Raw genomic sequence first — 12,590 nt, 5'->3', positions numbered from 1 at the left:
ATTGTATTTTACTGAGTTAAAGTTCATATAAGGAAATTAGTCCATTAAAATAAATAAATTAGGCCTTAATCTATGGACTTCATGACTGGGCATAGGCCCACCCACTTGGCATCCAGGCCCATCCACTGGGGAGCCAGGCCCAGCCACAAGATGGCTTTATCCCATCCCGTCCCCCCTGGGTGGCTGGTCTCAGACGATCCCGCAGGTGAAGAAGCTGGATGTGGAGGTTCTAGGCTGCCATGGTTACATGTGGTCTGCGGTTGTGAGGCCGGTTGGAGGTACTGCTAAATTCTCTAAAACGACGTCGGAGGCAGCTTGTGGTAGAGAAATTAACATTAAATTCTCTGGCAACAGCTCTGGTGGACATTCCTGTAGTCAGCATGTCAATTGCATGCTCCCTCAACATTTTAGACATCTGTGGCGTTGTGTTGTGTGACAAAACTGCACATTTTAAAAGGGGCCTTTTATTGTCCCCAGCACAAAGTTCACCTGTGTAACAATCATGAGGTTTCATCAGCTTCTTGATATCCCAAAACTGTCAAGTGGATAGATTATCTTGGCAAAGGAGAAATGCTCACTAACAGGGATGGAAACCAATGTGTGCACAACATTTGAGAAAAATATGCTTTTTGTGCATATGGAACATTTTCTGAGATTTTCTTTTCTTCAGGTTATGAAACATGGAACCAACACTTTACATGTTTTTATATTTTTGTTCAGTGTAGTTTGAACATTACAAAATACCCACCTGAAGTAAAGGAATTCCACTTACAAACTAAATCAACTATTAACACAAACGAGTACAGTTGATAAAGTGAATAAATTAAAGACCTATTCATCTGTCATTCACCAACAATTGATATGATTGAATAACATGTTGCATTAAAGAGTATAGTATGAGAAAAAAATATAGATAATTCCTCCATCAAAGAATGGACCAAAAAAATTAAACCCGTAATGTAAAGTTAATACTTTTTGTAACCATCCTATCATGACTTGTAGCCAAATTAGTTTTAGTAAAGGCCTAGTGTGTCAGAGATCAAGCAAACAAGACTTTGGGTGACCCCCTGCAATAAAAACACAATCAGATCACATTTCCTTGTACCAGATGTACAGTACAACACTAACAGACAAGATACAAGTACAAAAGATAAACACATTGTGCTTTTACCAGTGTTCAGTTCAAACAACCGGACTATCGGTCCTCGCCTGCACAGGAAGACAGGCACTGAAATAGCCTTGATTCAAGAGAGAAAAGCCGTCACTAGCAGCATCTGTAACGGCAAGCAAAACTATTTAACCTCTCTGGGACATGTGGGACGCTACTGTCCCACCCACGGTACACACTATTCAACAGCCAGTGAAATAGCAGGGCGGCAAATTCAAAACAACAAAAATCTCATAATTCAAATTTCTCAAACATACAACTATTATATCCCATTGTAAAGATACACTTCTCGTTAATCCAACCACATTGTCCGATTTCAAAAAGGCTTTACGGCGAAAGAATACCATTAGATTATGTTAGGACAGCGCCGACACAAGAAAAACCAGACAGACGTTTTCCAAGCAAGGAGAGGCGTCTTAAAAAAACTGAAATACAGCTAAAATGAATCACTAACCTTTGACGATCTTCATCAGATGACACTCCCAGGGCTCAATGTTACACAATACATGTATGTTTTGTTTGATAAAGTTCATATTTATATCCAAAAACCACATTTTACATTGGCGCATGTTCAGAAAAAGTATTCCCACCAAAACCCCCGGTGAATGAGCACATCAATTTACAAAAATACTCATCATAAACGTTGATAAAATTTACAATAGTTATTGAAAGAATTATAGATACACTTCTCCTTAATGCAACCGCTGTGTCAGATTTCAAAACAGCTTTACAGCGAAAGCACATTGTTCAATATTCTAAGTACAGAGCTCAGCCATCAAAGCAAGCTATACAGTTACCCGCCAAGTTCTGGGGTCAACAAAACTCTGAAATAGTAATATAAATCTTCACTTACCTTTGCTGATTTTCGTCGGAATGCACTCCCAGGACTCCCACAAAAATGTTCGTTTTGTTCGATAAAGTCCATCATTTATGTCCAAATACCTCCGTTTTGTTCGCGCGTTCAGATCACTATTCCAAACGCATAATACGTTAGCGCAAATCCCGAGGCGAAAAGTCAAATAGTTCCATTACCGTTCGTAGAAACATGTCAAACGAGGTTTACAGTCAATCCTTTGGGTCTTTTTAACATAAATCTTCAATAATATTCCAACCGGACAATAACGTATTCATTACAGAGGAAAAAGAAGGAACGTTGTGCCTGCGTGACCGCGCACTAAACAACTCATTGGTCCCAGGCTTGAGACAGCTCTTATTCTCTCCCCAGAAACAGTAGAAGCATGAAACAAGGTTCTAAAGACTGTTGACATCTAGTGGAAGCCTTTGGAAGTGCAAAATGACCCCACAGACACTGTGGTTTGGATTGGCAACCAGTTGAAAAACTACAAACCACTTCCTGGTTGGATTTTTTCTCAGGTTTTTGCCTGCCATATGAGTTCTGTTATACTCACAGACATCATTCAAACAGTTTTAGAGTGTTTTCTATCCAAATATATTAATGATATGCATATCCTACCTTCTGGGCCCGAGTAGCAGGCAGTTTAATTTGGGCACGTTATTCATCATTTCCGAATATTGCCCCCTGTCACCAAGAAGTTTTAAGAGACGTCTACCCTCACAGAGCTCACAAACATAGCATAGTGTTATTTAAAAAGGCATAACGGCCACATCACCTGATTATCGATGATTAAGTCATTATCAAGTCATCACCTATACAAAGATATACACCTCTTTACAGTGAAAAGGCTCACTGAGGGAACATTGGACAGTAAAATTACCATTGTTGACTTAAGTCTTCCAACAACATCAACAGAAGAATTGCATTGCTTGCTTGAGGAGGGACTCCATTGCAAATAAAACAGATTATCTCTGCCCACACTAGTTAATTTACACCCTTGGCTCTTGATGCATTGGGGGACCTTGGAACGATTCCAAATCAAATCAAATGTTATTTGTCAAATGTGCCGAAAACAACAGGTATTTGTTGTGAAATGCTTACTTACAAGCCCTTAACTCTATTTCTTGAACTGCATTGTTGGTTAAGAAAATATTTACTAAATAAACTAAGGTTAAAAAGGAACACAAAATCTCAATAGCGGGGCTATATACAGGGGGTACCGGTACCGAGTCAATGTGCAGGGGTACAGGTTTCCAAGATGGCGTAGCAGCCGGACGTGTGTTTTGTCTTGTCCTATTGTTATACTTTAGAACCGGAGTGTCACTAACAAATATGTTCAACCTTTTATTCAAATAACTTCTGTCCTACTCCTAACTTTTATTCCACCATTGGTCCATCACCCAATAAATCCCGCCATAATCCACAGACAAACAAACAATGAAACATACAACGCACTATTCATAAACAACTCAACTCATTCACTGGGTAAATTTCACACAGAATTACCATTATTCATAAACAACTCAACTCATTCACTGGGTAAATTTCACACAGAATTACCATTATTCATAAACAACAACTCATTCACTGGGTAAATTTCACACAGAATTACCACTATTCATAAACAACAACTCATTCACTGGGTACCTCTACAAAATAAAATAAACCACCCTCCCATAGGTCAAGGTGGCCTTGGTAATTTTCGCTGAATTACCTCTACAAAAATAAAAAATAACTAGTATTCAATAATGGTCGCCCACATTACAACCCAAAATAAAAATAGATGATTAACGCTGAACCACCTCTTCAAAACCAAAATAACTAGTATTGGGTAATTGTCGCTGAATTACCTCTACAAAATAAAAATAGATGATTATATCTCTGAACCACCTCTCCTAAATAAAATAACCAGTATTCAGTAATGGACGCCCGCATTACAACCCAAAATAAAATAGAAGAGATGATTATTACAAATCCATCTCTCCAAAACAACTAGTATTCAGTAATGGTCGCCCGCATTACCACCGGAAATAAAACCTAAAATCATCAATCATTCATTTCATTCATCCTATATTGACATCATGCATTTCACCAATAGCCCGTTATGTAATTTCTCCAATCTAGAATCTGACTATGTCTATATTTTAGAGTGAGTGAGTTGCCACTTACTTGTTAGAGGGAAACCACACCAGTGAATGCCAATTAATTACAGACTTAGATTAAACAGGTGTCTGCTTACCTTGTTTTTTTGGAGCTCTGGCACCATGGTGTGGATCTCCTCCAACACTCACTCCTGGCAAGCTCGCCAAATGTTGGGGTTCATTCCTTGTTCCTTGTCAGTCATTGGCTCCTTGGTGAAATTAGCATTCAGACAATATCTTTAAGTAAATCAATCAAAAACCTTTATTAATGCAATTGCAGACAGAAGTTGACCACAGGAACATAACACGCATGTCTCCGAGTAAGTTCTGCAAAATATAAAAGGGTACAAGTTATTTTATTACACTTGTAGTCAAACCGGAGTGATGTCACTGCCTACGTCATTATCTTCTACTCATGAGACCAAGCCCATGCCTACACAGCTATACAAACAAGAGTTTCAGTGTTATCTAAAGGCTGAGCAGTAAATGTCCACTCCCCTAGTTGATTTATAGTGGTATGTCTGACTAGTCTCGTATCTCTTTCACTCCCCTGCAGAGTTCTGTGTCTCTGCATCTCTTTTATCTTTGAGGCTCTTCTCACAGACACACTGAACTCACACATCTCTCAGATAATTTTTTATTAGAAGCAGAGACTAGAAAAGTACTGTGGAACAATATTAAACCTTATAATGCATACAGTTGAAGTCGGAAGTTTACATACACTTAGGTTGGAGTCATTAAAACTCGTTTTTCAACCACTCCACAAATTTCTTGTTAACAAACTATAGTTTTGGCAAGTCGGTTAAGACATCTGCTTTGTGCATGACACAAGTAATTTTTCCAACAATTGTTTACAGACAGATTATTTCACGTATAATTCACTGTATCACAATTCCAGTGGGTCAGAAGTTTACATACACTAAGTTGACTATGCCTTCAAACAGCTTGGAAAATTCCAGAAAATGATGTCATGGCTTTAGAAGCTTCTGATAGGCTAATGGACATCATTTGAGTCAATTGGCGGTGTATCTGTGGATATATTTCAAGGTCTACCTTCAAACTGAGTGCCTCTTTGCTTGACACCATGGGAAAATCAAAAGAAATCAGCCAAGTCCTCAGAAAAAGAATTGTAGACCTCAACGAGTCTGGTTCATCCTTGGAAGCAATTTCCAAACGCCTGAAGGTACCACATTCATCTGTAAAAACAATAGTATGCAAGTATAAACACCATGGGACCACACAGCCGTCATACCGCTCAGGAAGGAGATGCGTTCTGTCTCCTAGAGATAAACGTATTTTGGTGCGAAAGTGCAAATCAATCCCAGAACAATAGCAAAGGACCTTGTGAAGATGCTGGAGGAAACAGATACAAAAGTATCTATATCCACAGTAAAACGAGTCCTATATCGACATAACCTGAAAGGCCGCTCAGAAAGGAAGAAGCCACCGCTCCAAAACTGCCATAAATAAGCCAGACTACGGTTTGCAACTGCACATGGGAACAAAGATTGTACTTTTTGGAGAAATGTCCTCTGGTCTGATGAAACAAAAATAGAACTGTTTGGCTATAATGACCATTGTTATGTTTGGAGGAAAAAGGGGGAGGCTTGCAAGCCGAAGAACACCATCCCAACCGTAAAGTATGGGGGTGGCAACATCATGTTGTGGGGTTGCTTTGCTGCAAGAGGGACTGGTGCACTTCACAAAATATATGGCATCATGAGGTAGGAAAATGATGTGGATATATTGAAGCAAAATCTCAAGACATCACTCAGGAAGTTAAAGCTTGGTAGCAAATGGGTCTTCCAAATGGACAATGACCTCAAGCATACTTCCAAAGTTGTGGCAAAATGGCTTAAGGACAACAAAGTCAAGGTATTAGAGTGGCAATCACAAAGCCCTGACCTTAATCATATAGAACATTTGTGGGCAGAACTGAAAAAGCATGTGCGAGCAAGGAGGCCTACAAACCTGACTCAGTTACACCAGCTCTGTCAGGAAGAATGGGCCAAAATTCACCCAATTTATTGTTGGAAGCTTGTGGAAGGCTATCCGAAACATTTCACCCAAGTTCAACAATTTAAAGGCAATGCTACCAAATACTAATTGAGTGTATGTAAACTTCTGACCCACTGGGAATGTGATGAAAGAAATAAAAGCTGAAATAAATAATTCTCTCTACTATTATTCTGACATTTCACATTCTTAAAATAAAGTGGCGATCCTAACTGACCTAAGACAGGGAATTTTTATTAGGATTAAATGTCAGGAATTGTGAAAAACTGAGTTTAAATGTATTTGGCTAAGGTGTATGTAAACTTCCGACTTCAACTGTAGGTGTGGTGCAGCAGGTGGGGGAAGCGGGAAGTGAAGTAGGAGACAAAGTCATCAGGGATGGAGCCCAGAGTCTCCTGGACCTCTGCTGGTAACTCCCTGTAATGGTGCTTCTAAAGGAGGGACAAATAAAGAAGGATTCATATAAACTGACATCTAATCAGGTAAACGCGCATAAGAGCCTGTGGTACAGAGAAGGGTATACATACACTGTTACACCAAAACATAATTCTGTCACTCCTTCCCTCCAGCCATGAATCGTACATCATAAAAGGACTGTTGCTCCATTTAGCCGGAAAGACACCATACCTTGTTTCTCATGGAGAAGATCTCTAACGGACCCTCCTTTATTCGACCGGAATTTGCGTAGATCTGCCAAAAGAGAAAATACATGCAATGAGTAATCCACATAGTAAATTTTTATAATTTATTCTAAAATCTGTAAAACACACCAATCCCCTAGTCAAGTCACATAATACAGCAAGATTGAAATAACTCACAATGTCCTGGTTTAATGTTAGATATCCTATAAATATAGTCTACCTGCCAGGAAATCTTCAGCCGACTAGTTATCCACAATGCATGAAAACTAAAACATAACAACAAGCTAAATAGATAAATGACTATTATGCAAATTAAAAGTCATGAATGCAACAGTCACAGCGAACTTTCTCTCACCATTTCTTTCATATACAGTAGCATATTAAGTTAGCAAATACATTTGGAGACACTCATGATGGTCGGATTTGCGGTTATCGTCGAAGGAATGAGCGTTACAGCGAGGCCTGTACTCTGGAGCGATTTGGAGGTGGAGGGTCCGTCATGGTCTGGGGCGGTGTGTCACAGCCTCATCGGACTGAGCTTGTTGTCATTGCAAGCAATCTCAACGCTGTGCGTTACAGGGAAGACATCCTCCTCCCTCATGTGGTACCCTTCCTGCAGGCTCATCCTGACATGACCCCCCAGCATGACAATGCCACCAGCCACACTGCTCGTTCTGTGCGTGATTTCCTGCAAGACAGGAATGTCAGTGTTCTGTCATGGCCAGCGAAGAGTCCCGATCTCAATCCCATTGATCACGTCTGTGACCTGTTAGATCGGAGGGTGGGAGCTAGGGCCATTCCCCCCAGAAATGTCTGGGAACTTGCAGGTGCCTTGGTGGAAGAGTGGGGTGACATCTCACAGCAAGAACTGGCAAATCTGGTGCAGTCCATGAGGAGGAGATGCACTGCAGTACTTAATGCAGCTGGTGGCCACACTAGATACTGACTGTTACTTTTGATTTTGTCCCGCCCTTTGTTCAGGGACACATTATTATATTTATGTTAGTCACATGTCTGTGGAACTTGTTCAGTTTATGTCTCAGGTTTTGAATCTTGTTATGTTCATACATTAAAGGCACTAGCATAGTTGTAGTGTTAAAACTGAACTCAGACCAGTCTCTTTACCAATCTACACTCATGACATGGACAAAGTCTTGTAAGACAGGTATGTGGTTGTAGCTATAACTGATCTCAGGCCAGTCTCTTACCGGTCTGTAGAGGCACTGGGATGTGTTCCCTCCAGTCCAGCTTCACCACGGCCCATCCCCCTCGCTCCAGCTGCCTTACGATTGGTCCGTCCAGCGGCTTCTTCTCAATCCTGTCACTCACGTCCTACAGGGGAAACAAGATGAAATATGGGTTTTTATTTAAAAAAAAGAAAATGCCGTTATTGAAAAATGTTGCACATATTCATTGATGTGAGTTCACAGTTGCATCTCTATATTGCTTTATGAAGAACAGCTTTAATAGAAAAGTACTGGATTTGATTGTGACCTGGAAGAACTGCAGCTGTTTCTCCAGGCTCCAGAAGAAGGGGTGTTTGAGCACGCTCTCAGCAGAAGGCCTCCTCTGGCGCTCCATATTCAGCATCTGTTCTATCAGGTCTGTGGCCACAATGTCCTCTGGGAAATACAAGACCAAACACTCAGTCACCATGGGGCGGTGTTGTGGCAGAATTGGGGTGAGCTATTGTCACTTCTCAAGTGTTATGTTATTGTTCTGTGTTGGACTGTGATGTTATGCATTTCATAACTCCTGTTATGTCTGCACCCTAAAACATGGCCATTGTGTTCTGGAACTGTTGCTTGTATAAATAACTGTTGTGTAACAATATGATTGTATTATTACCTTCCACTATATAAGGGACATGTAGCCATTTACTCTTGGAGCTCCTTCCCTGACTGCGATCAGAGAGAGATCTACCTAGCAGCTTCTCGTCTGTATTAAAGATTCACTATTATAATTATATATTAGTCTCTGCCTTATCTTTGGATTGAGTTTTCCACAACAGCGGTCTCTGATGTGAATAAACTTTTATTGTCAATGTTTGGGTTTGCATTTACACCAAATTGCAATAACATCCGGACCCTGTCTGTCTATAATAACTCTAATACTGCCTTTACCAAAACTACCAAATGTAAACATATTTCTCTCTTCTTTGTAATTTCAAAGGCTGAACTGATGCTCACCAGCAAGAAACTACTGTTTCTTAGACAGTCAACATCTGGATCAAATCACTTCCAAACCAATTCTACACCAACTTCCCCTCACCACCTTCCTGTGGAAGAACAGGAAGTGATGTCCTCACCATGTTTGTGGGGCTGTAGCTGGTCCAGGCTGTAGGCACCCAGCAGTATGTTGGCTTGCCTCTGCAGGGACTTGCCAAAGGGATGACATCCCCAGGACACTACATAGTAGAACACACAGCCTGCAGAGAAGATGTCCACCGTGCACGTCTACAGAGGAAGAGATAGAGAGAGGTTAGGAGTTCAATAATGGCGTTCTGTTGATGGTTAGCAATCAATGTCTTTGATAAAGGCATGATAAGTATGTAACAGTGAACTGCATTCACACCAATTGAAATTAGTATCAGTCACACAGGCCTGTGTTTCATGACAGCTGCTATCTATAAAATCAGGACCATTCATGTCTCCAGTAAAGAGAGGGACCGCTCACAGGGTTGTCCTTGCAGTCCTCACTGAGGACCTCTGGGGCGATCCACCCCTCGGTGCCGGGCACCCCGGACCTCCTGCTGAAGCTGTGTCGGCCCACCGCCAGCTTCTTACACAGGCCAAAGTCGGAGATCATGGCCCCCGCCCGGCCGTGGGCGTTGGGCATGGACACCAGGATGTTGTGGGGCTTCCGGTCTCTATGCACTGCGGACGGGAAGAGTGGAGAAGATCAGGCTGGAAGAATAACCTGTAACCTAGGAGATCTTAGATGTTTACTGTACCTAGTCCAGCAGTCTGGTGATTCTTATTGAAAATATTACTGTATGGTTTGCCCTAACTGTAACTTATATAGAAACATTTGAGTATAACCTTTCTGTTCATGAAAACCTATATTAAAACCTAGTGGAGGTGCACATCTTGTGATTATTACCTATATTGAGGGAGTGCAGGTGTGCCAGTCCTGACATGGTCTGCTGCAGCAGCATCACAGGCTCCAGTCCATGCCGATCAAAATCCTGTCTCTCCACATACTGAAAGAGGAAACACAAAGAGTCCGCATCCAGTGAGTGAGTAAAAGTAACAAGAAGCAAGTTTAAGAGGATGAATTAATTAATAAATAAATAAATGGAAGAGAGGGGACGTTGTAGGGCTTAAGACAACTTTGGAGGGCCAGAAACATTTGGCTTGTGGGCCGGGTGTTGCAGACCCCTGGGTTTGGTGGTCAGTGAGGCTGCAGTACCTCTTGCAGTGAGGCGGCACACAGCTCTATAGCGATGTACTGGAACTGGCGATCCCTCTCTGTACAGAAGTAGCGGATGACGTTAGGGTGCTCGTCCAACTCGCGCAGCAGGTCCACCTCACGGTCAGCAAAGCTGAAGCATTCTGGGAGGATCCTCTTGACTGCCACGGCACGGTTGTCAAACTGACCCCTGGGGGACAGAGTAGGGGAAGGTTAGTAGAACATTCCTAAACAGACACTTTACAAAGAAAGGTTGAGTTCTTGTCAGTATGTTTGTAAAACTGAACATTTATCAAAATAAATAAAAAACGAAGGTTGTGTCCCAATTCTCTACCCACTTGCACAGAAATAATGGGGATGCGGCCAAAGACTCTCGAGAGTCTATATGACGAGTAGAGATGATTGAACGACAAACTGAGCAGCCTCAAAAAGACACTTCACTTCAAATCAAAGTTTATTTGTCACGTGCGCCGAGGTGTAGACCTTACAGTGAAACGCTTACTTACAGGCTCTAACCAATAGTGCGAAGAAAAGGTATGTGTAGGTAAGTAAAGAAATAAAATAACAGTAAAAAGACATTTGAAAATAAGAGTAGCAAGGCTATATACAGACACCGGTTAGTCAGGCTTATTGAGGTAGTATGTACATGTAGGTATGGTTAAAGTGACTATGCATATATGATGAACAGAGAGTAGCAGTAGTGTAAAAAGAGGGGTTGGCGGGTGGTGGGACACAATTCAGATAGCCCGGTTAGCCAATGTGCGGGAGCACTGGTTGGTCGGGCCACTTGAGGTAGTATGTACATGAATGTATAGTTAAAGTGACTATGCATATAAGATTAACAGAGAGTAGCAGCAGTGTAAAAGATGGGTTGGGGGGGGAGTGCCTTGCGGTCGGAGGCCGAGCAATTGCCGTACCAGGCAGTGATGCAACCGGTCAGGATGCTCTCGATGTTGCAGCTGTAGAACCTTTTGACGATCTCAGGACCCATGCCAAATATTTTTCGTTTCCTGAGGGGGAATAGGCTTTGTCGTGCCCTCTTCACGACTGTCTTGGTGTGTTTGGACCATTCTAGTTTTTTGGTGATATGGACACCAAGGAACTTGAAGCTCTCAACCTGTTCCACTTCTGCTCTGTCGATGAGAATGGGGGCGTGCTCGGTGCTCCTTTTCCTGTAGTCCACAATCATCTCCTTAGTCTTGGTTACGTTGAGGGATAGGTTGTTATTCTGGCACCACCCGGCCAGGTCTCTGACCTCCTCCCTATAGGCTGTCTCGTTGTTGTCGGTGATCAGGCCTACCACTGTTGTGTCGTCTGCAAACTTAATGATGGTGTTGGAGTCGAGCCTGGCCATGCTGTCGTGGGTGAACAGGGAGTACAGGAGGGGACTGAGCACGCACCCCTGGGGAGCTCCAGTGTTGAGGATCAGCGTGGCGGATGTGTTGCTACCTACTCTCACCACCTGGGGGCGGCCCGTCAGGAAGTCCAGGATCCAGTTGCAGAGGGAGGTGTTTAGTCCCAATTTCCTTAGCTTAGTGATGAGCTTTGAGGGTACTATGGTGTTGAACGCTGAAGAGTAGTCATTGAATAGCATTCTCACATAGGTGTTATTTTTGTCCTGGTGGGAAAGGGCAGTGTGGAGTGCAATAGAGAATGCATCATCTGTGGATCTGTTTGGGCGGTATGCAAATTGAAGTGGGTCTTGGGTTTCTGGGATAATGATGTTGATGTGAGCCATTACCAGTCTTTCAAAGCACTTCATGGCTACGTACGTGAGTGCTACGTGTCTGTAGTCATTTAGGCAGGTTGCCTTTGTGTTCTTGGGCACAGGGACTATGGTGGTCTGCTTGAAACATGTTGGTATTACAGACTCAATCAGGGACATGTTGAAAATATCAGTGAAGACACCTGCCAGTTGGTCAGCACATGCCCGGAGCACACGTGCTTGCCTCGAAGCGAGCATAGAAGTGATTTAGCTCATCTGGTAGGCTCATGTCACTGGGCAGCTCGCAGCTGTGCTTCCCTTTGTAGTCTGTAATAGTATGCAAGCCCTGCCATATCCGACGAGCGTCGGAGCCGGTGTAGTATGATTCAATCTTAGCCCTGTATTGACGCTTTGCCTGTTTGATGGTTTGTCGCAGGGCATAGCGGGATTTCTTGTAAGCTTCCGGGTTAGAGTCCCGCACCTTGAAAGCGGCAGCTCTACCCTTTAGCTCAGTGCGAATGTTGTCTGTAATCCATGGCTTCTGGTTGGGGTATGCGACTTTGACTTTCATTTCACTTTGTTACAAAATGTAGATACATTAGCCTGGGTTGAGACTTACTTATACACAATGGTTCCCTCTGCACCCTGTCCC

At 42.4% G+C, this 12,590-nt stretch overlaps 1 protein-coding gene across 1 annotated transcript; it reads right to left on the bottom strand.

Annotated features, from left to right (window-relative positions):
- Positions 1 to 7,998: 7,998 nt before the first annotated feature.
- Positions 7,999 to 10,437, bottom strand: LOC115205434 (serine/threonine-protein kinase/endoribonuclease IRE1-like; the record flags this gene model as incomplete). Its single annotated transcript, XM_029771410.1, has 6 exons — positions 7,999 to 8,154; positions 8,317 to 8,444; positions 9,131 to 9,278; positions 9,499 to 9,698; positions 9,925 to 10,024; positions 10,234 to 10,437. Coding segments are annotated over 6 exons (921 nt in total), but the record flags the coding sequence as incomplete, so codon positions are not given.
- Positions 10,438 to 12,590: the final 2,153 nt, after the last annotated feature.

This window comes from Salmo trutta, chromosome 1 (genome assembly GCF_901001165.1).
Source record: "Salmo trutta chromosome 1, fSalTru1.1, whole genome shotgun sequence".
NCBI lineage: Eukaryota > Metazoa > Chordata > Actinopteri > Salmoniformes > Salmonidae > Salmo > Salmo trutta.
The sequence above is the reverse complement of the archived record's forward strand: the minus strand, read 5'-3'. Positions and strand labels throughout refer to the sequence as shown.